The sequence below is a fragment of the Callospermophilus lateralis genome, chromosome 11 (genome assembly GCF_048772815.1).
Source record: "Callospermophilus lateralis isolate mCalLat2 chromosome 11, mCalLat2.hap1, whole genome shotgun sequence".
Classification (NCBI taxonomy): domain Eukaryota; kingdom Metazoa; phylum Chordata; class Mammalia; order Rodentia; family Sciuridae; genus Callospermophilus; species Callospermophilus lateralis.
In genome coordinates, this window is record NC_135315.1 from 39,138,460 (window position 1) to 39,162,057 (window position 23,598).

At 47.4% G+C, this 23,598-nt stretch overlaps 1 protein-coding gene across 2 annotated transcripts in view; it reads left to right on the forward strand.

The window, feature by feature from the left end:
* Asic2 (acid sensing ion channel subunit 2) overlaps positions 1 to 23,598 on the forward strand; it is a 1,040,515-nt gene that overhangs the window by 976,581 nt on the left and 40,336 nt on the right. For both annotated transcript variants that reach the window (XM_076870238.1, XM_076870237.1), the window contains exon 3: positions 1,415 to 1,542. In XM_076870238.1, coding sequence (XP_076726353.1) covers positions 1,415 to 1,542 — 128 coding nt within the window. The remainder of the gene's footprint in view (positions 1 to 1,414; positions 1,543 to 23,598) is intronic.

Genomic DNA, 23,598 nt, shown 5'->3' on the forward strand with positions numbered 1-23,598 from the left:
TTCCAGCACTTGGCCTCAGGATGCTGCAGCTGATGAAGGAGGACAGTCAGAGACTAAGGATGGTCCTAGGGAGTGGTAGCAGCTCTGGAGGATAGGTATGGAATCTACAGCAGAGCAAGAGAAAGGGGCTGCTGAGGGCAGGGCTGGGAACTGACTCCTCAGTGACCGCAATGACCAGATGAGCAGAAAGACGTCCCAGACAGAAGGAGGTGCACATGCTTCTGTGCCCAATAGGGACCAGTGACAACTAATCCAGATAGCCCCGAGAGCATGGCCACAGGGTGCCCCAAAGCAGGGTGCTACCCAAAGCAAAACTGGACCAGGGGTATGTTAAGGAGCTGGGCTCCTGATAAGTCAGAGAGAGAGCTGTTGGGCTTGCATTTTCAGAAGCCCATTCTGCAGCTATTTAGAGAGGGTAGGACAGAGAGGGGGGGTCCAATAAAGGCGGATGTAATCCCCTAAGCACATGCCCCACCAATTGTGAGCAGAACATAGTGGGTGAGCCAGGCTCTACCACCCACTGCCACCTCCCACTGCCAAGGGCCATTTCTCCTGCCCAAGGGGGAAAGGAAGGGGCAGGGGCTTCTGCTCTAGTTGCCTCTCTCCTGCAGCACCCAGGGGGCCAGCCCTGGACTTTCTTTTCCCCTGCTATGGTTTCTTCCTGATACTCTCTCCCTCAGCTCACACTTCAAAAGAAAAGTTAGTAAATTAAATAAAAGAGCTTCACCCAAGAGGCTGGGAGGGAGTTGCATTTAGTCAAAGACCTACCCTTTACTGGCTTTGTAATCCCATTCTACAGATTTGGCAACTGAAGCATAGACTTGGCTACCTGCCCTGCATTAGTTTCCCATAGTTACTGTAACAGGGTACGTCAAATGTGGTGTGTACAAACTACACAACTTTGTTATATGAGAATTCAGACATCCAAAACAGGTTTCGCTAGGCTCAATAAAATCAAGGTTATTGGCAGAGCTATGCTGCTTTGGGGGCTCTAGGAAGAGATCCACTTCCCTGACTTTTCCAGCTTCTGGAAGCTGCCTCCATCCCTTGGCTTGTGGCTCTTCCTGTGTCCTCAAAGCCAGCAGCCCAGCGTCTTTCCATTCTCTCTCTGACTCTGAGTCTCCAACCTCCCTTTTTCAAGGACCTCCATGATTGCAATGGGCCATCTGCATAATCCAAGACCCAAGACGGTCTCTCCATCTCAAGACCTTGAACTGAGTCCCAGCAGCCATGTCCCTCTTGCCGTGTGGGGTCACAGATTCCGTCTCCAGTGATGAGGATGTGAACATCTCAGGGAACCACTATTCCACCTTCCATCTGACACTTCCGGCATCCCCTGGAGCTTTTCAACCCCAGGACTCCGTGAACAGCTGTTGTCACTGACCCACGGCTCTGTCCCTCTTTGTTCTTTCAGAGGAAACGACGTTTGAAGCGGGAGTGAAAGTTCAGATCCACAGTCAGTCCGAGCCGCCTTTCATCCAAGAGCTGGGCTTTGGGGTGGCTCCAGGGTTCCAGACCTTTGTGGCCACACAGGAGCAGAGGGTAAGTCCCCTGGGCTCCCCCAGACCTGTGGTCCTCAGCCTCCTCCGGCCACTTGCCGAGGCACCAGGAGGAGAAATGAAATTGCCACCCAGGAGGTGGCACAGAGCTGGCTCTGTAAAGGGCGTCACCCTGAAATCGGAGGAATACGCTGGTTAACCTCCATCTCCAGTTCTCCCACACCACCCGTCGGTTCCTGAAACTGGGTCTCAGGGAAAGCTTGGCTTGTTTTCTGCTACATTGAATTGGTTGAGAATTTCTTTTTTTTTTTTTTTTTTTTTTCCCCTGAACATTCTGTCACAGTAGACTTTTCTGAGTGCGTTAAATTAAAAAAGTAATTTTTTCTCTTTTTGCCAATGGATATTAAGGGAAAACTGCCAACCAGGGTTTGATAGTCTCATCACTGTGTTTCTAATGCAATTCAAAGTGACCTATAAAAAGAAAAGGAATGGCAGTGTCCCTCCCCATTCGAGTTAAGTACCCGGGCTCCTGCCTGCCCTTTGATGTAGCTCTGGGGAGGGCCCCACCTGCCCCAGGATGGCTGCCTGGACTCTACCGGTTCACAGAAGGAGGGCTGGCACCGCCTCACCTCTGAAGTGGGTTTTACATCTCAGAGGGGACACCTTCACCAACTCTCCATAGGGTGGATGTCTCAAAGCAGGACGATGGAGATACCTGGGCACTGTTTCCTTTTTTATCTCCGGAGATTTGTCTTCTGGTTTGCCTAGAATAAAAGTCAGCCTGGGACGGTGCCAGAGGCCTCAGCCAGATCATCCAAGATGGTTCACTAGGAGAGGCTCTGAGCAATGAGTTCAGCACAGGGTGGCAAGTTCTGGCTCTGGGCTGGGAGATAGGGAGCGCCTGGGAGAGGGTGACAAGAGTGACGAGGAGAGATGTGCCCAGAGAACACAGGAGCTTGTTTTGAAAATCTGGCTCATCTGCCATCTTTCATCTGCTACTGATCACAGCTGTTCAGCCACTTTATGAAGCGATATTCTGCATTAAAGGCTGGTTACAAATCTGTAAGCAAGCTATATTTTTTGAGTCTCTGGGGAATTGTGGGTGGTGGAGGCTCCTGCACCGTGGTCTGTACACATGTCTGGGCAGTTGATAAAGGCCAAGGTCAGCCTTCCACCTAGGCCCCTGGGGATGGGATGGCAGCTCTGAGGCAGGGGCAGGGGTACTGGGAGGTGAGTTGGGCCCCAAAGACTGAGGCAGGTAACATCAGCTAAAATGGAGGTATCTATAGGTGGACAAGGTGGAAACTCAGTAGCACAACCGGGAAAAGTGTATCCTCGAGGACGAAGAAGAAAGGCATAAAGCAGACGGCAGGAGGCAAACTTAAGGATAAGGATTTGAGAGTCAGGGATAATAAGAACACAGGTTACCTAATGAAGGCGCGCAGATGGGAAGCAGCCGAGGTGAGCTCGGAGTCTGAGCTATGAGACTCAGTAGGCTCTTGGGTCCTGTCCAAGATAAACAAAGCCAGACACTAGTCGAAGTGGTAAAAGCAGATTCCCTTCCATCATGCCCCATTGCAATAGGGGAGAAGATGCAGGGTGAGTCTTGGATCTTTATAGAGGAGACTGGGTGCTTAAAGGGAGAATGAGGGGAGACGGGGAGGGCCCAGAAAGGCTTGAACAGAAACTTACAAAAACTTACAAAAAGCAGAAAGGGGTGTGGTCCATGGGGAACCCATGTGGGTCTGCTCAACAAGTGTCAGTTAGGCTCTCACCCTCCCACAGAGGCTGGGCGACAGAGGCCCTGGCCTCAGGTGTTGGCTGGAGCAAATGATACAACCTTTTGACAACCTTGAGTTTTCTCCAACAGGCACTTTAAGCGGGGTCTAGTGTCACCCTAAGGATGTGTCCTTGAGCCCCTAGAAATTATGTAAGTGCTTGTTCCAGTCTTCATAGGCCAAAGTTGAGAGCCAGTAGAGAAGAAGGCTAGACAGGCCTGGCTGGAGCGTGGTCAAAGAGGGAACTTGGTCAGGGCTCTCTTGTGCTGTGAACAAGCCACATCCTTTCAAGAAAGAGGCCCAGGTTAGACCAGTAAACATGCATATGCATTCTTGGACTGGCTAAAGTCAATTTTTGAGTTGTCGGAGGCTAGCCTGACTTGGTGGCTTGTGGAATGTGCTGGACATTGCTGACCTGGGGTGCTGTCTGGCCGGTGTCTACTTTGCTAAAGGCGAACAGAGTAAGTGAAACAGCTGTGTTGGAAACTTGAAGGGTTATGAAGGTTGTCGAGAAGGAAGTACTTGGAGGCTGCTCTTGTTCATCGGCCTGAGAGATGAGCTATTCCTTCCCCAACCCCTGCTAATCCTCCGTGTGTGATATGGAAGAAGTTTCTGGGCTGGGTGGGAAGTTGGATGATTTCTAAGAAGCTGTAACTCTCTGCTTCTCTCTCCACTATGAAACAGAGGGACTCCCCATGGTGAATAGGATGAAGAAGCAGAATAGATTCCCAGCTGCAGAGGGCCGATGCGTTGTTTGCTTTGAAGTATACTCTCAGCAAATCAACCTCATTCATATGAGTATTTCTATGATTATTCTAACTAATAATAAGTTATTTGTTAAACATTTTACAGTCTTCAAAGCATTTCCGCATCGTCTCATTTCATCATTTCATTCATATTAATGGAGAAATACAAAAACACATCCCAGAGCTAAATCTAATAATACATTATGTTTACACGTATATAAAAGAGCATATTCATAGGCAATAAGACTTGAAGGAAATAAGCCAAAATACCCACCACCGTGGGGGAATTATGAATGATTCATTTTCTTTCCTGATTTTTCCATGTCTTTGATAATGTGGCCTTGTATTATTTATTCATTCTGCAAATATTTGGTGAACACCTACTATGAGAGAAGTCAGGGGATGCGTGGCAGACAAAACCGGCCATCTCTGCCCTCCCAGAGCCTACAGATCAGTGTTTTCTTTAATAAAGGGGAAGATAATGGGAAGCCCATTTGTATGTCCTCATCCTGCCCCATGCGAATCTCCCCGGCTGGCCCTGGTACTCAACATTGCATTTCATTGATTGTTCAGACACATTTTGACACTTCAGAAATCAGGATTTGTTTTACAATCCATCAGATCTTACAATCAGACCTCTATTTTTTTTCTTGCTGGTACCTACAATCATGGTACATCTTAGAATCTGTGGCACCTGGAGAAGTATGGCAGCTCCAGAGCTCTCCATCCAAGGCTCTGCCACCTCAGCTCCAGCTCAGAGAGGCTACGGGTGACAAGACAGTGGGGAGAAGAAGGCCTTTGCCTGGGAGCTTGTGTGAACTGTGTTAGGTAAATTGACTCCAGAGTAACAGCCCCCAAGAGGAGTTGGTGCCCTTAAAGAAACAGGCTTATGAATTAAAAAAAAAAAAAAAAAAAGCTCTTGAGCTGTAAGCCAGCCCAGAGATTGCTCTTTAAATCTGCATTTTCCTTGAACCCAATTAAGCCAAGGCATGCCCCTGCCTTCCTGGACAACCTGAGAAATGCTCCCCTAGATAGCCCTACTGCCCCTGCATAAGCCCAGAATCTCCACCATCAGACACAGGCACAGGGCAAGATACTGGGATCAGAAACAGAACCCCGGGGGGATGGATGAATAGCAATAGCTACTATGAAGTGAGCGTGCATTACCTACCAGGCACCAGGCGGCAGAGACCCTTGACAGGCACTATCTCATTTAAACTCCCTCAACAGCCCCATGAGGTGGGCATTATCTCCACTTTCCAGATGACAAAACTGCACGGTTAAGTAACTTGCTCAAGGTCGCGTAGCTGGGGAAGCAGCAGGGCTGGGCTCTGAGCCCAAGTCTGTCAGGTTCCCAGGCCCATGTTCTTTCTGGTCCACCACACTGCACAGTTGTAATCCAGGCAAACTCGGGGACGATGCACTGGGAGCTAATGCAGAGAGGAATTGGCTGGGGGACATTTTCTTTTTCTACCCTGAGCTCAAAGAAATGAGACTACCCAGGGCTACAGAGAACAAACTTACCTGGGAGCCCAGAGTCCTAGATGATAATCCTGATTGTGCCATGGGACTTTGGACAAGTCACCCCCTCCCTGGGCCTCGGTTTTCCCACCTGTAGAATGAACATAGTCCTACTATGTAGAGCTCCATTAGATGACCTCCAAAGGCCTCCAGCATTCACAGCCTGGGAGTCCCTACCTGTGTCCACTCAAGGACATAAGGATCACCTGGAAATGGCACCTGCTCTCTGCTCTACCAGTTGCTGGCTCTCTCCTTCATGCCAGATGGTGTGGGATGCTGTTAACAGGAGGTGAACCTCTCCCCAGCTCTGAGAGGTAGAACTTGGGATCCTACTAGTGAGAAGAGGAAGATGAGTGGGTAGCAGCCCTCAAACTCTAGAAATAGACTGTGGCCACCCTCCTTGGTCATGTCCCTTCCTCAGCCCATATAATGGTCACATCTCTACCGGACTTAAAACCTGTACATTCCAGAGCTTCCCATAACTTGCACAAACCCAAATCCCTTAGAATGGTTCCCGGTGTCCTGCTCACCTCCCCAGCCCTGTCATCTGCCTGTGCTTGACCTGCATGAATCCCTCGTTCCAGTGATGCAGAACCATCTGCCAGACGCTCCAGGCTCTTAGATGTGGGCGCCCACTGTCCCTCTGCCCACAATTCCTCCCTTGGCTCGTTGACTTGGCACAGGTCTATCCATATTTCCAGATGCTGCTCAAAGACTCTGGCTTCCCTGTCCCATTCTGCCACGCTCCACGGAGCAGTTCATTGTTCTCTGAAATGCTGGGTACGTTCCTTTATCCCTTCAACAGTATCCATTGAGCATCAAATGTTCTGGAAGAAAGAAGATAAGCAAGACCTGGTTCTGCCTTGGAGGGTGCACAGAACCAAGTGAGAGCGGTGGCATTGTTGTTCTCCCTCCTTGTAGGCTGACTTCCCTTGTGGATCCCTGGAAGTCCATTCTTTGGTCTCCATCAGCCCCTTTGTCACCCTAGACTGGGAGCTTGCTGAGGACGAGGATTGTGTCTTTTGGATTCTATATCCCCAGAGCCTTGCTCATAGATGAGCTCAAGAAGTGTGTGTTGGTGCAATAATGAAAAGAGAGCCCCATGCTGCACACGTGTGCTCTCCCTGCCTCCCCAACCTCACCAAAACTCCCCTTAAAATATGCCCTGAGAATTGCCATTCAGTCTGGAGTGAGATGGAAGCTCAGTATAGTTTTAATTTGCATCTCTGTAATTGCTAGAGAAGTTGAACATTTTGGCAAAGATGTGGGGGGAAAGGTTCACTCATACATTGCTGGTAGGACTGCAAATTGGTGCAACCACTCTGGAAACTCCCTAGAAAACTTGGAATGGAACCACCATTTGACCCAGCTATCCCACTCATTGGTTTATACCCAAAGAACTTAAGTGACCCAACCACATCAGTGTTTACAGCAGCTCAATTCACAAGAGCTAAGCTACGGAACAACCTAGGGACCCATACACAGATGAATGGATAAAGAAACTGTGAATATATATATATATATGACACAATGGAATATTCCTCAGCCTTAAAGAAGAATAAAATTATGGCATTTGCCAGTAAATGGATGGAACTGGAGAATATTATGCTAAGTGAAATAAGCCATTCCCCCAAAAAATCCAAGGCCAAATGTTCTCTCTGATATGCAGATTCTAACACACAATAAGGGGTGGGGAAAATAGAAGTTCAGTGGACTAGACAAAGAAAAATGAATTGGACTTGGCTTTCCTCTGTTCATACGCCACCAGTGAAACTCCACCTGATGTACAACTACAAGAATGGGATCCTAATTAGAATAAGTTATACTTCCTATATGTAAAATGTGTCAAAATACACTCTACTGTCATGTATGTCTAAAAAGAACAAATTTTAAAAATCTGCCCTGAGAGCTCTCCTTCTCCCTGAGGCTGTTCAGCGAGGCTGTGGTGGATGGTGATGCCATTCCTATCTACAAACTTGAGACCCAAATCAAATCAAAAGCTCATGAAAGGGGTCGGGGTTGGAGATGCGGATCTGGAAGCCATTGATACAGACGAGAGTGGAAGGACACCTCCGGGAATCGGGACAGAACTCTGAAGCTTGGGGACAACTAAATGAGTGGGCTCTCCTGCGGTAGGACCACCGTGCCAAGCTGTCTTCACAGTGACATCACAGTCACACTCTTTGTTCCCAATTGAAGGTGACTGCTGATCCTGGTGGGACTCCCAGTCATGATTTGATATCAGAAGTCCTTCATCCTCTCCCGTCCCCTCGCCATCACGGTGGTTCTTGTGCTCCACGTGTTTACCCAGCTATTCATCAAATGTTTGTCACCCTGCCTGTCCTTCTTGGGAGGCCTGGGAATACCTGTGAAAAATCCAGGGTGGTTGGTTTCACTCTGCAGGAAATTCCCCAGAAAAGATGGCCCTGGATTTGTATTTGATATTCTCAGAAATGCCACAAGGACCCCAGGACTAGACGTTCCTGCCCAGAGGCATCTCATTCTCACCAAGAACCCCTTCCGCTGCCTGCTTGGAACCATCTGGAATGAGAAGCGTGCCCCATCCACAGCCAGACTTTACGGGGGTTGCTCACTTGGGTGTATCCCACATGCCCCAAGAAAACCCAGAGTCCTGCACCCAGCGGCTGCTCACCAGCCTGATGGAGGTTATAAATGAAGGAGAACACAACGGCTTACGTCCCACCGGCCATGCTTGGGTCTTTAGCAGGATGTCTGGGCACAGTTGGTGCCTGCAGAAACCTGAGCCTCTGCCTTCAGGGTAGCTCAGCCACATTTCCAACAGTTGGAGGCCCTCGCACTGTGGCTCCCAAGATCTCCCACCCCAGCCCCTGATGAAGAAGCCCAGCTGTTGGGTGGACTGCCTGCAGCCTGCTTGGGACAGCTCTGCTCCTCTCAAGCTTCCAATTCAACTTCCTAAAGTGCCTTTCAAAAGAGAAGCCTCGTTTGTCAATTTGACAGCCAGTCCACGGTCCTTAATATCTGCGATTCACGGTCCCCATTAGACATGGAGGTTTGCCCAGTTGTTGTGTCGGTTTGCTTCCCAAAGGAGAAGACAGGGTTTATTACACACGCTTTCAGTGGCTTCTCAACTGCCAAAGCCGGAGCCATGTAAATATAGGCAGTAGCCAGTTCCACCCCATTGAAATACTGGGAATGTTCCAGAAGGCAAGACAGCCTGCTGTGGGGCCACTCCTTCCACATCTACAGGGTACATTGTTTTCCACAAATAGACTGAAAATAAGAACCAATTAAGCATCTACTAGCATAGCTATTTAATCACTTATTACCATTCAGCCTGTAAAGTAGAAATATCTTTAGATCCCCAGATGGTCTTGCCAAGAGTCAGGTTTTCACCCATTTTTTTTTCTTCCTATACAATATGATCTTGTTTTTCTGAAGGTGGAGTTGATGATAGGGGATGAGGGAGGGATGGGAAACATTCTTAAAAGAATTGCTGATGGCCTCAAATGAGCTCTGTGCCCAGCTCTATTGGAAGAATCTAAGGATGAATCCCATAAGATACACTCCAGACTTAGGAAGATAGAAAAGCAGTCTTTACCTCACCTGCCACTACCTTGCAGCCTCTCCCCCTCCTTTCCTTCCCAAGAGTCTCCAAAGAGATCTCTGTACTCGCTCTGGGTGGATTTCCTCCCCTCCCTTCACTTCCCAGCGCTCCTGGAAAATTTCTCTGCACCAAGGTCACCCATGAAATCTTTGTTGGCAAGGTCGCTCCACAGACTTCATCCATCCTGGGGTCTTGGCAGCATGTGGACTATTAACCACGCCCACCCTGAGACCCCCTCTTGTCTTGCTTCTCACCTCTCAGCCCTCTCTGTCTTAGTCCCCCCCATAAGCAATCCTTTCCTTGTTTGTCTATATATATATGGGGCACTATAGGACACCACGTGTGTTCTCCCCCCCGTCTACCACCTTCTTAAAAGAGCTTACCCTTTCCCATGATTGACAGGTTGGCACCCCCAGACCTCAGATGTCTTTAATGATCCAGGTGCTGTTGAACTTCCTCTTCCCACAGAGTCCCATGGACATCTCAAATCAACAGTCTCAACCAAACTCACCTCTTTCTCTGGCTCCACATCTGTATCCCAATATTGCTGCTCCTTCTAGATTTCCCAATCCTGTAAATACCCTGAGGACAAATCCCTATTTTCTTGACTGGGACCTCTGGCCTCTGGCCTTGTTCTCCTCATCTGTAAAATGATGGCACTACCTCACAGGGTCACTAGAGGACTGAGTTCATAACCAACACCTGGAGAACAGTTTTTGTCATACAGTAAGTGCCCAATAAATGCTAGCTACTATTATCACGGCCCCCCAAGCACTACTCCAACTTATTCCTTCATGAATCCTCAGCTGCCCTCCTGGTCTCCCCGCTGCCCATCCTGACCCTCTCCACTCCATTCTCTGCAACAGCGAGATCTTTCTAAACCACCATGAGCAACCTGCCTCCCTCATCAACCCCAGGATGAAGCCCAGGAATCTCCTCAGACCCTCCTGGTCTCCCGCCTCCCTTTCCAGGAGCTTCTCACTCCACTCCCCACCCCTCCTCCCACCTCCCACACAGCACACCAGCGACATCCCACCACGTGTTGCTTCTGAGCATCGAAAGCTCACTCCTCCCCCTCTGCCAGCAGCACCCCTCCCACCCTTTCTCCACCTAACTCCGAAGTGTCCCTCCCGCACGAATCAGCCCAAATGTGTTTCCTCCACACGGCCACCCTGGAGTATTCGGTGGGGCTCTGTACCCCAAAACCTACACATTATGTTCATCTGTTTACTGATCTATCCTCCCCTACAAGACGGGGAACTCTTTGAGACTAACACTCTTATTTCTGTTATTTATAGCTCAGCCTGTTCTATGCTGCTAGAGAAGATGCCTTATAAATTGTATTGGATGAAATCAATGAATAAGTGAATGCATGAGAGGGAGGGAGAGGGGGGGGGAGGAGAGAGAGAGAGCTAGATCCTGACACCCTCCTGGATACCCATCAATGTCTTTCCCAACTCATAGAATAAAGTCTGAATTCCACATCCTGGCTCAGCTAGCCCCTCCCGCCATATCCTATCCCAACTCCATGTAGCCAGCACACCCCTGATCCACACACTGCCCATACACAAGCTTTGCGCCTTCTTCCTGGGCTATTCCTTGGTCATTTCATGCTGACCCACTGGCTGAACTTGTACCATGTCCCAGGTACTGTGTTAGGGGTTCAGCAATGCACAAGACTAGCCTGGTTCTTCTCAGAGCTTCAAGTCCAGCAGAGAAGGCAGCCAATCCATCAATCACCAATCCATCAATGGATTAAGAGCTATTATCTGTTTATGTAATAGGCCCCTGGTACACTGTCCACTTCTCAGGAGAAAATATTCATTCTTACCATTCTAAGATGGAAAGATGGGTGGATGGAATGTTGTAGAATGTTCTCTGAGGACTCACTTCAATAATTTACAGTCCATGTCAGTTCCGCTTAACCTTCAGGTAGGATGTAACTGAATTTAAACAATCTTTAACACTAGGAACGAAAAATGAAAGAAAGGAGTCAAAGATCCTTTTATTGTACACGTGGGGGGGGAAGATGTGCTAGAAATGGCACTGCCTGACATGGCAGCCCCAGGCCAGGGTCCCTAGTCTCGACCTTTGTGACGCCCACCCTCCCTGGGGTCCACAGGGACAGAGCCTACACTCCCACACCCTCCGCATCGGCTCCAACATCAAAAGCTGGTTGCTTATCTCTCAGTGGCTTATTTCCTCCTTGGACCAGCAGAAGAAAAGAGGTCTAATGTCTATTGATTCACCTACTTTATCTTACCCAGGAGACAAGTTAGTAAATCAGAACATTCTTTGGTTGGGTCCTGCTGCCCAGTATCGTGTTATCTTTTGATCACGAGCACTTCCCTATCTGAACCCTCAACAGTGTGGCCTTGGTTTCTATTTTTTTTTATAATATATATATAAGGGAAAAGAAAATCCATGGAGAACTCTTCCTGAACGTAGGCTAAAAACGGCTTCATCTTTTTCTTGTCCACTGGGAAGGATAAAGAATCACAAGCAAACCTTTAAGCCATATCAACCCTAATGAATGAAAGAATATGAACAGTCCTCCTGGCTGTCACACCCACCTTGGCAGGGGCAGAGGAAGAGGGTACCTGAAAAAGACATCTCTTTCCTGTTTCCTCTCCTCTTCTCCTTCCTGCTTGAAAATAACTGTGTCCCAGCTATCAGGGCCAGAGAAGTAAGTCCCTGCATCTGTTTATGTTGCCACAGATCAGCTGGACAGCCTGGGTGATCATTTCCTGTGGGTTAGGCAATCTTGGAGCTTCTCTGTTAGACCTCTCTATCCCCACAGCACCTCTGGTCTCTCACCTATTGAGATTCACTCTCTCTCCCCCTCCAGCCCACCCTTTTTTTATGTTTGGTTTTTTTTTTTTTTTTTGGCATTGAAAACATTTAAGCAGTGACCAACTGGCTATTAATATAAATGCACCTGATGACACAAGTGGAACACAGGTCTTCCTCCATCCACAGAGAGAATGCCCTTTGAAGGCAAGCATTCTGCAGCCACTAGGACAGAGCCTAACACTGTGAACCGGTGGATTGATTAGGTATACAAGGCAGACATAATCAATAGGTCTGATTGCTCCAAATTCTGCATCAGGAGAGCCTGGGGGATGATGACAGAAGGACAAGCAGAAGAGAACAGCAAAGAAGCCACCCTTCTTTGGAAAGGGCAGATGAGATTGTTGTTGAGAGGAATTTAAACTGGGAGAGGCCTTGAGCTAAGGGATGGGGGCAAATTTGACAGGATCCATTGAAACTAAAAACATGCATTCCCTCAACCTAGCAATCCACTTCTTAGAATCAGCCCTCAAGAAATGCATAAGCGGGGCTGGGGATGTGGCTCAAGCGGTAGCGTGCTCACCTGGCATGCGCGCGGCCCGGGTTCAATCCTCAGTACCACATACAAACAAAGGTTGTCTCCGCCGAGAACTAAAAAATAAATATTAAAAAAAAAAAAAAGAAATGCATAAGCATGCACACCCAGGCTGAGGAGCACGGGCAAAAAGATCTTTTCTGCAGCACAGTTTGCATGAGTAAAAATCTAGGAACAATTTAAATTGTTCATCAATAGGATGATTAAATTAAGGAAGAAAGATGTGTATTAATTTCCCCAAACTTCACCAACAGTTAAGCCAGCCAAGAAAGATTTGAGGGTCCCTTGGGGAAAATTTCCAAGACTTATTGGTAGGTGAAATAAAGCAAGTTGCAGAACAATGAGTACCATGTGGTCCCGTTTGTATTAAAAGTACCTGCACGCTAAACTATATTGATCTAAGTGCACACGTCTGCTTATTAGCACACAGAAAAATTCTAGAAAGGTATAGACTGTTCCAAAAGCTGCTCAGGGGAAGGAGCAGAACTGTGCAGAAAGATGTTTCACTTTTTCTGGATCCTTGGAATATTTATAACAAGAATGTGTTTATTCCTGTATTACCTCTTTACAAATAAATTTCATGATCTGACAGTCACCAGACAAGCTCACACAAAGAAGGGGGAGGCCTGGGGTCCCCCTGGAATATCTTGCAAGACCTTCACAGCCTCCACCAGACCCTACTTCTGCTCCCAGCACCTGCAGGGGTCATAAGGAGAGTCCTGCAGGTCTGAAACTCCCCTTGTTTTTGGAAAAGCAATTTTTGTAAGATTTTTATCTTTTTTTGAAGTTCATTTAAAGAAAAAAAAAAGTGCATCCTTCCCCACCCCTAGATCTAGGACCAGACACAACCTTCTCAAAGGTCACGGAAGAGTTTGTAGGTTCCAGCGGTGCCTGTCACCATGCCTGCCCTCTACCCATGTGGATGGGTTCCAGTAGCTCAGTGGTTGGATGGGATCCAGTTAGACTTGATTGAGTTGATCAGGTTGGTTGATTGACAGCTGGCCATAACCATTCCATAGCTCCGGAAATCATACTCTCCTCTTCCCTCCTTGATGTCCCCAGTTTCTAGGCTGCGTTACCGGAATGTCCCACTCTCAGGTTTAAGGAGTCACGCCTGTCTACCCTACAGTTAAGACAGTAGGTACAACACTTCCAGGTCTTTGACTTGCCCTGTGTCTGTCTCTGAGGCTGCCCATGCCCAGCACCCATCTCGGTGCTGAGTCTGTACTTGATACCCTGTCCATGTATGTTGAGTTGAGTTGAACTGAATTGAGCCCACTGAATCTCCACCAAAAAGCCTGCTGGGAGTGGTGTTCCACCTGGGCCAGGGCTAGTGGGAGGTCAAGCACCCAGACCCAGCACCACCACTGGGCAGCTGCTTCTATGACCCAAAGGGTGGCAGGGAGACTCTGCCTTGCCCCTTCCCCAAGGGCGTTTCTGGAACTGGCTGCCTGCCCATGAAGGAGAGGAGTGTGGGCCGAGCCCCACTCAGAGCCTCATTAGGAGGAGGACAGCAGGGCCTCGCCTCCTCCCAGAGGAGACAGAGAGGTCGGGGGACATCACTCTGGAAGACTGCCCAAGATCAATACGATTATTTCCAGAGTCCAGAACCTTTCTAGATTCATCACACCCATTATCTCAGGTGGGCCTCTTGAATCTAATCAGGTAAAAATGACTGGAAGCCGACCAGGCACTGGGTCACCTGTCTGCAATCCCAGTGACTCAGGAGTCTGAAGCACGAGGATTACAAGTTGGTGAGCCAGACCCTGTCTCAAAATAAATATTTTAAAGAGACTAGGGATGTAGCTCAGTGGCAGTGCACTCCTGGGTTCCATCCCCAATACCAAAAAAAAAAAAAAAAAAAAAAGTAAGCCATTTTATAGAAAATAAAACTGTAGCTGTAAAGTAGCAGAGCCTACAATTAAGATCACCTTTCCACCAAGCCTAGGCTCTGACCATTGGGCCTTCACGTGCCCGGGGGCGGGGTGGGGGGGCAGGTTCTGCTTTTATTCTGACCAAAACAAGGCAGCCTCCAGTAGAACCCAGACGTAGAATGAGAACTTTCCAGGGAGGGTGTTGTGAAGAACCCAGGTGCCAGGAAAGCAAGGTCAACTCAGCAAGTGGAAATTGCCAGAAGGCCTGGGGGGGGAAGCAAGGGGACCAGGCCCACATGAGATCAGCAAAAGCACAGCAGCCCCTAGGGAAGGGAGAGAGTGGGAGGGGCAGGGCCGGCAGGGGTGGGCAAAAGAGCAACAGCAACCCCAGGGGCCCACTTTGGTTTTTCCATGAAGAAGATACAGCTGTTGCAGAAGATTGTGGGTGGGGGACAGAAAGCAGGGGAAAGTCCCATAGCACCCTCCTTAGAGAAGAGAATGCTATTGATTTGGGCATCTTTGCATGCAACTTCTCCGTGTGCTTTGTGTCTTAGTGAGGGCTCTAGGGATCCCCAGAGCAGGGGGGCCTCTGAGGTCAACTCCAGCAGAGGGCCATGGCCACTGAAGACTGTAGACCAGGGTTAGAAGCAAAGACTGCACCCTGCAGTCCCCAGCAGTCCCCAGGGGCTCCCCCTGTCCTCTCTCTCCTTACTCCCCCGACTTACCCCCGACTCTGTCAATACAGGCAGCTTCTTAGTCCTGCATACTCGTATCACCTCCTCTTATCCTCCACTTGCCCCCAGCCCATAGTGGCCAGACCCTCTCCTAGGGGTCTGGGTGGGGCCGTTCCCACCATCATCTCTAGTCTAATTCATTCATTTTTCACCTTTTGTTCCTCTTCAGTCACAGGGGGGGTCTCTGTCCCCTCAGTCACAGCTCTCCATCATACTTCCTGGACTAGAGCTTCCACAATCCGCTCCGTTGTCCCTTATCCTTGATCTCTTGGGACACCAGCATGATATTGGGAATGAATGAGCAGGTGAATCAGGCTGCCTCATCATAACCACCTGGAAAGACACGCTCCCCTACCTGGGCCTGCCTAGTAAATGGGGAAACAGAGACTTGGGAGTGGACAGATGCAATTGGATCCCAGACCCTCCAACTTCCAGAGCCTGAGCTCTCTCCAGAGCTCTTGCCCTGAGCTCACAGGCCACAAAGGGGCCAGAGCCTTCTGACCACTGCATGTGGACAGAACACCTGGTGAGCAGGCGGACATGAGACCCTTGATTTAAAGGAACTCACTTCAGAGCCGCACGGCTCTTTCTGATGCCAGCTTCTCTCTGGCTGTGACCGCTCTTGCTTTCTCTCACAAGCTTCATTTTAGATGCCCTTTGTGACAGCAGCCTGCTTCCCAAGGGATAGCCAACATTGCTGTTGTTTGTGCCCTGAATTCCTTCCTGGCTCTTCCCCCAGGCTCACCCTTTCTTCTGTTGATCCTAGTAGAAACAAGGGTAAGTCACTGATGAAATTTTCCAAGGAAACACACTTCTCTGTGGCCCACATACCATGGCAATTTTTGGTCACAAAGCACAGTGCTGTACCTCGCATGCTAGGAGCGTGCGGGGCAGGAGTCTGCCTGGCACAGCCGTGTCGGCATTGCTCTCCACGTGTTTTCTAGCAGGGACCTGGATTATTCATCTTCCTCCCAGTGGGGAAATGAATGTGTCATCACAGATGAGGAACAAGAGCTGATCCCCGACTGCTGTCTTGCCATGCAAGAGAGAGGAAGCCTCAGGTCCAGCCCTGGAGCAGAGGACAGAAGGCCCTGGGTATAGTTCTGACGCTGCCACTCCCTCTCTCTCGGTAGCCATGAGCAGGTCACTAAACCTTTTTGGTCTCAGGCTCTTTACCTGTCAGATGGAATTGTAAGGCCGCGTTATCTCAGTCGACTATTGAGAGAATAAGATTTGGTGACAGTATTTCTATGGTGAAGTAGCCACGCCACTCCTTCCTGGGTGCTGCAGGCCCTCCCACTGCAGACAATAACAAAGCCAAACACATGAAAGACAATTTGCAAACACTGAGCCTCGTGCCCCAAAGGACAGTGACCCCAGAGAAGTGGGGAAAGAGGAGGTGCACCCTGTGGTTGCCCCAGCCTATGTCTTTTAGAGCTTCCAGACCCCAGTGCAGGGTCAGGGGGGAACCAGGCAGAGCCCAGTGACTCCCTGAGTTGAGGACACAGAACTGAGAGCCCGGGAAGACGAAGGCAATTAGAGTTCACAGGACAGAGACAGAGTATCAGAGAGAAGAAGATGTCACGCAGACAGACAGAACTCCAAAGGGACGGAGAGGCCCTCCCTGAGCAGAGCCCGGGTTGGGCTATTGCATGTGGAAAAACTACTCAGGCCAGGAAAAAAAAAAAAAAGATTAGCGGGGACAGGGCCCAGCATCCACACACAAAGCTGGGAATTGTGTCTGCTCCTACGAGCCAAATGGAAAGTCCTCTCCATTCACAGGTCACTGGGTAAAGGGCCCACAAGGGTCCTGCTTCAGTGATAGGGAATAATTAGCCCCGCACCCAAAGCTGTTCTGATTCAAATCTTAAAGCAAAACCCAAAAGGGTCAATCTATTTCCAAGTGACTAAAAAACGTTCCAAATCAAGGCTCAAGATATTTATAGGTAGACAAAAAATACCCAACACCCAGTGTGGTCAAGTTCATAATATCTGGTGTCCAGACAGATATTATCAGGCATGCACAAAGCAGGAGAAATGATCTTTATGATGAGGGAAATGCCAGCCAATAAAATAACATGTCAGAAACGTCCAAAGGAGAAAATTGAAGTCACTGTAACTAAGTTCCTAGGTTTGGAGTATGAACAAAGAAAATATAAATTTTTAAATATCCAAATTGAACTTCTAAAGAATTTAAAAAAAAACACAATGTCTGAGACAAAACATGCATGGGATGAGATTAACAGCAAATTAGACATCACAGTTGACTTGAGGAAATAGAAAAGAGAGAAAAGAGAATTTTTTAAATGAAGAGTCTCAGTCAGCTGTGGAACAACTCAAAGAGATCTACCCTGTGTGTGGGGGGAGGGCGAGTCTTTGGAGAAGGCGAAGGGGGCAGAAAAACTACTCAAAGAAATGATGCCCACATTTGATGAAAATGATAAACCTGTCGATCCAAAAATCTCAAAGAACTCCTAAGGCCAAGAAACATGACGAACACTACACCAGGATTACTCAAAACCTGTCCAGTGAGAAAAATCTTGAAAGCATCCAGAAAAAATAAATAACTTATTACATAAAGGGGAACAAGGATAAGGCTGGCAGTGGGTTTCTCATTGGAAATAACGTGAGAAAGACAGTCAATTCTGCAAGGTGACGGGGCGGGGTCTGTGGGTCTAGAATTCTATATGCAGTAAAAGACTCTAAAAATAAATCATAATGCTTCACAGCAAAGGAAACAATCAATAACATGAAGAGAGAGCCCACAGAATGGGAGAAAATCTCTACCCTACACACCTCAGATAGAGCATTAATCTCCAGGATACATAAAAAACTCAAAAAAACTTAATGCCAAAAAAAATAATAACCCAATCAATAAATGGGCAAAGGAACTAAAAAGACACTTCACAGAAGAAGAAATATAATCAATTAACAAATATATGAAAAAAATGTTCACCATTTCTAGCAATTAGAGGAATGCAAATCAAAACTACACTGAGATTCCACTTCACTCCAGTCAGAATGGCAATTATTAAAAGTACAAGCAACAATAAATGTTGGTGAGGATATGAGGCACACTCATACATTGCTGGTGGGACTGCAAATTAGTTACAACCACTCTGGAAAGCAGTATGGAGATTCCTAAGAAAACTTGGAATGGAATCACCATTTAACCCAGCCATCCCACTCCTAGGTTTAGACCCAAAGGACTTCAAATCAGCATACTACAGTGACTCAGCCACATCAATGTTTATAGCAGCTCAATTCACAATAGCTAACCTATAGAACCAACCTAGGTGCCCTTCAACAGATGAATGGATAAAGGAACTGTATACATACACACAATGGAGTATTACTCAGCCTTAAAAAAGAATGAAATTATGGCATTTGCCAGTAAATGGATGGAACTGGAAACTATCATGCTAGGTAAAATAAGCCAGTCCCCTAACAAACAAAGGCAGAATAATCTCTCTGATATATGGATGCTAACACACAACAAAGGAAGATAGAGAGGGAAAGTACAGAAGTTCATTGGATTAGACAAAGGGAAATAAAGGGAAGGGAGGGGAATGGGAATAGGAAAAACAGTAGAATGAATCAGACATAACTTTCCTATGCTCATCTATGAATATACAACCAACGTAACTCAACATCACATACAACCACAAGAATGGGATCAAAATTGGAATTGGTTGCACTGCAGGTATAACATGTCCAAATACACCCTACTGTCAAATATAGCTAAAAGCAACTAATTTTTTTTTTCAAAAAGTCTGCCTTCAATTAGTCCAGTAAAAGGCAGAAAATGAAGGAAAGAGAAACAGAGAGCAAATGAGACCAGAACCCACCTAACAAGATGATAGATTTCCATGCAGCACATCAGTGATCACATTAAATGCAAATGGTTTAAGTCTAACAATTAATCTTGTCAGACTGAATAAAACAACAAGCCACAACTATAGATATTTAGTAACCAGCATATATTTGGGACTTGTTTATATATATATTTTCACAATAGCTAACCTAGGGTGCCCTTCAACAGATGAATGGATAAAGGAACTGTATACACACACACACACACACACACACACACACACACACAGTTAAAGAAAAGACGGGAAACGCATGTGCATACTTACACTAATCAAAAGAAAATTGAAAGGACTCTCTTATTATCAGGCAAAGTAGACTTCAGTACAAATATCACCAGGGACAAAGAGGGTCGTTTCATAATGATGTAAAGGTCGGTTCATCAAGAGGCGCTAAGAGTCATAAACATTCATACGCCTAATAGCAGGACTTCAAAATGCACAGAGCAAAAAACTGATAGAACTGCCAAGAAAAATAGACAAATCCACAATTTCAGCTGGAGATTTTAAAAGCCATAATTGATAGGGCAAGTGGATAGAAAATCAGCACAGACATAGAGTATAAGGACACTTCCATTGACCACTCTGACCTAATGGACACTTCTACAACACCCCATGCAAGAGTGACAGGATACACATTCCTTTCGAGCGCCCAGGGGACACTGACCGAGGTGGGACGTATTGTGGGCCACGCAATGGCTGAAAGTTTGAAAGGATTCAGGTTGTACCCAGTAATTCCTGTCACAGTGGAATCCAATTAGAAATCGAAAGCAGAAAGATGTCTAGAAAAATCCTCCAAGTGCGGAGAAGAGAAATAATACATTTCCTAATAGTTCACGGGTGAAAGAAGAAATCAAAAGGGAAATTAGAAAGTATTTTGAGCTGGATAAAATGAAAACCTATCCTATAAAAACTTGGGGATGGCACTGGAGCTTCCCTAAGAGGTACATTAATGGAACTGAACACCTTTATTAAGAAAAGAAGGAAAGTCTTCAATCAGCGACCTCGGCTTCCTTCAGTTGAGAAACTGAAAACAAATGAAACCAAAATACGAAGCAGGAAAAAAAAAATGAAATAATTAACATCAAGGTAACGATCAATGAAATAGAAAAACAATAGAGAAAAAACAATGAAGCCAAAAGATCGTTTTTAAGGAAAGGAAAAAAAAAAACAATCAACCTCTGGCCAGAAAGATTAGGAAAACAGAGAGAGAAAACACAGGTTATCAATGCTGAGAACCAGGCAATATCCACACAGGTTCTATAGAAGAAGGTCGATAAGAGAAAATTATCCATAAGTTCATGACAGTCAATTTACCAATTTTAGGGAGTGGGGCAGGGCTCAACGTGCTTAAAATTCAGTCACTTTCTGTAGCTTATGGGGTTTGAATCCGTGGTGATGGACCATCCCGGTTTGTTCAGGGTTGAGCATCTCCTGAGAAACACAGGCTTTCAGTTCCAAAGCTGGATGGGTTGGCCACCCTGGACCCGCATCCCACTTGGAAGTCCACTCTCCCATCCCCCCAGGTCTGTCACCCAGAAAACAACTGAGGCTCTCCCTGGCCAGATTCAACCCCACCCTTGCACTCTCCGGGTGGCCTCTGTGCTGCTCCCTGAAGCTCAGAGGCCGGGTCTTACGTGGGGCCCTCCCTGTCCAGGCCTCGCTGCAGCAGATGGACCCAATTCATCATCCCCTTCCTTGGGGCCCGGGATGCTCTGCAGGGTTTGCCACGTTCTCATCAAGGCTGGGATGAGGCATTACACAAATGATGACTGACAGCCAGGGCAGGAAGTGGCTTTGAAGGTGTGATCTGACCTCATCCTGCTCACCTCCATCCCCTCACGAACCAGGAGCGTGAGGGTTCACTCCTCTTCTAACTGTGGAACGTCTCTGCCTTGGCTCTTGGCACTTCTACTATGCATTTGAGATTCACACACAGCTGTTCTCTTGACTCCTGAACTTTAATCCCTCCTTGACAGCAAGAGCTCCATCTTCCAACCCTGGCCTAGACCCAGCCCTAACATGAGCGTCACCCCCACAGACCCCCAGGAACTATAAAGGCTTCTCAGTCCCCCAGAGCCAAGCTCACCCAAGGTTCTGGGCTGCCATCCTGCTCTCCCTCCAGGCCTGCCCAGTAACTCAGCCATCGTTGTTCAACTCCCGCCACGCACCCCAGGCTCCCACCTGTCACCAAGGGAGCATTCACCACCTGTACTTTATCTTCTCTTTTACCTCTACTGGGGCCACCTGAAGGACACCTTCCATAGCCTCATCTTTAATTGCCCATACCCAACAGAGGACCTGGCCCCAGGAAGCACCCAGAGAATATTTCTTGAATGAATGCGTGTGCCTTAAAGCGTTAAGCAAAGGTTCCCAGATGGAGTCGGTAGTAGCACTTCCAAAGGCCTGTCCTGATTCACTCTGTCCTGAATCAATAGCTGATGAACATTGCTGTGTGGCCTCCAGAAAGTCACTTTCCCTCTCTGGGTCTTCAGTTTATTCATCTCTTTGGCGCAGGCATTAGATTTGATGGGAAAGGGGGCCTGCCTAGTTTCCCCTTATCTGATCCTCTCTCCTTGGTAGTGAGTTTTTAACCTAAAATTTTCGCTAATTACGGATTTTGTCTTCTCAAATGGTCCATGAAGACATCTTTTATGCTCCAGCTCAAGCCAACACTAGACTGTCCCCGCTGCCCCACAAAGTCCTACTGAATACCTACATGTATTAAGTATGAGGGCCAACCCCAGGGCCTTGGCATGGCCAGAGGGAGAGGACTCACACAACACAGGTGTCAGAGTTAGCAGTATTGTTATGAGAGACAGCCGTTCCTCCCCCGGGTGTGTTCCAAGTGGCCCGCCCTCATGGCTTGCTAATGAGGCCCCCAAACCAGAAATTCCACTGCCCTGAGCCACAAGGCTCTGCCCTCCCATAAGACATCAGCTCCCTCAGTGAAAAGTCTGGCGGAGATGAGATGAGCCCGGAGCCTGGCTGGAAAGGCGGGCTGAGTGTCCCGATGGCGGAGGGCACCTGGTCCTGAGAGCCCCGCTGCTGTAGGGGGCAGCTGAGTGTGCAGCTTGAGAGACCCCCAGCCTGAGTTGGAAGCCCTGCTCTGCCTTTGCCCACGGTGAGGTCTTGAACAGGGCCTTCACCGCTCGGGCTCCACCCGTCCCAGTGGACTGCACCTCGTTCCCATTTCAAAGGACGGCGGTGGGGGTGAAATGGAAGAAAAACTTTTTAAAGTCTGATCATTGATTTCCTTCCCCATTTTATTCCACTTTTTATTCTTTCAATTATACAGCCTGATTTCTCTTCAATTTCCTGTTCTCTCAGCTTGTTCTGTTCTCCCGGGACTGATGTTATTGACATAGAAACCATTCCCTCGCGGCTCCTTGTTGCTCGGGGTACATGGTAAACATACGCTGGGTGAATGAATAAACACCCGATCCTCCCTGGAAGGCGAGAAGGCCGGGTATCTGCCTCCAGGTCTCATTTGACTGGTAATAATTCATCCGACCCATTTCAGTAGATATAGATTCCCTGCTATATGCCATTAACTTTACTAAATTAATTGAAACAAACAAAAAAAAAATAACCTTGTCCAATAAGTGTGCTGTGTCCCCATTCTCTAGCGGAGAAGACTGACACCAAGAGACTTGCTAACCTGCCCCAGGCCATAGACCTGCTAAGCCATCAGCCTCTAATCCAAGAGTCCCAGGTCTGTCCCTAGGCCTGTGTTCTTAATCACTCTCTGCAGTATCATACAAAGAACTTATCATTTTTTTTTAATTTCACAGATATGCATCATTGTAAACTCTAAGACCGAAATTTACAAAGAATAAAATTTTTACCACCAAAAGATATCCTGAGTTAAATGCTTTGGAACATGCAGTTTTTTGAATCTCATTTTCTGCATACAGATTTTGTGAGTTTGTTTGAATTTCTTTTTTTTTTTTTTTCTCTAGAACCACAATCATACAGTACCGGCAGGTGCGAATCTTCCCTTAACATCACGTTGAAAGCGTCTCTCCTTGTTCTTACATATTCTCCCTATCCATCATTTTAATGATTACATCATATTTCTATCAGATGGACACCTCATGGACTTATCATGCCTCTATTGTTGAGCACTTGATTGCTTGACCTGCCTTGGCTATTGTAAATAATGCTCTGCTCAACATCTCAGGGCACGGAGCTTTGAGATTCTCTTCTTGGGCTAATTTTCATTCTTTCCTTAGACGAATTTCTAGAAGGACAAAATTACGGGGTCAAGGGAAATGAACGATTTCAAGGCTCTTGGAAAATGTTGTGCTGGGTGTATTTTCCCAAAGATTTTTCACGTCAAAAGGGAAGGAGGGAGTAAAGGACTACAGGAAGATGGATGATACCTGGACAGCTGACAGCCACAGACAAGCCGGGGGAAAAAAGAGAACCTGTCAGCCGTAAAGCTTTCTCGTGGGCTGCACTGTGTCAGGGCGAAGCGATAGCCAAAAGCAGAGATGTTTTCTTCTCAGAGGGGGAAAAAATGGTTATAGATACTGCATGCGATTAGGTAAAATAAAGATAGTTGCAATCACTCTAAAAGCACAACATGCGTGCTTGCTGAGAA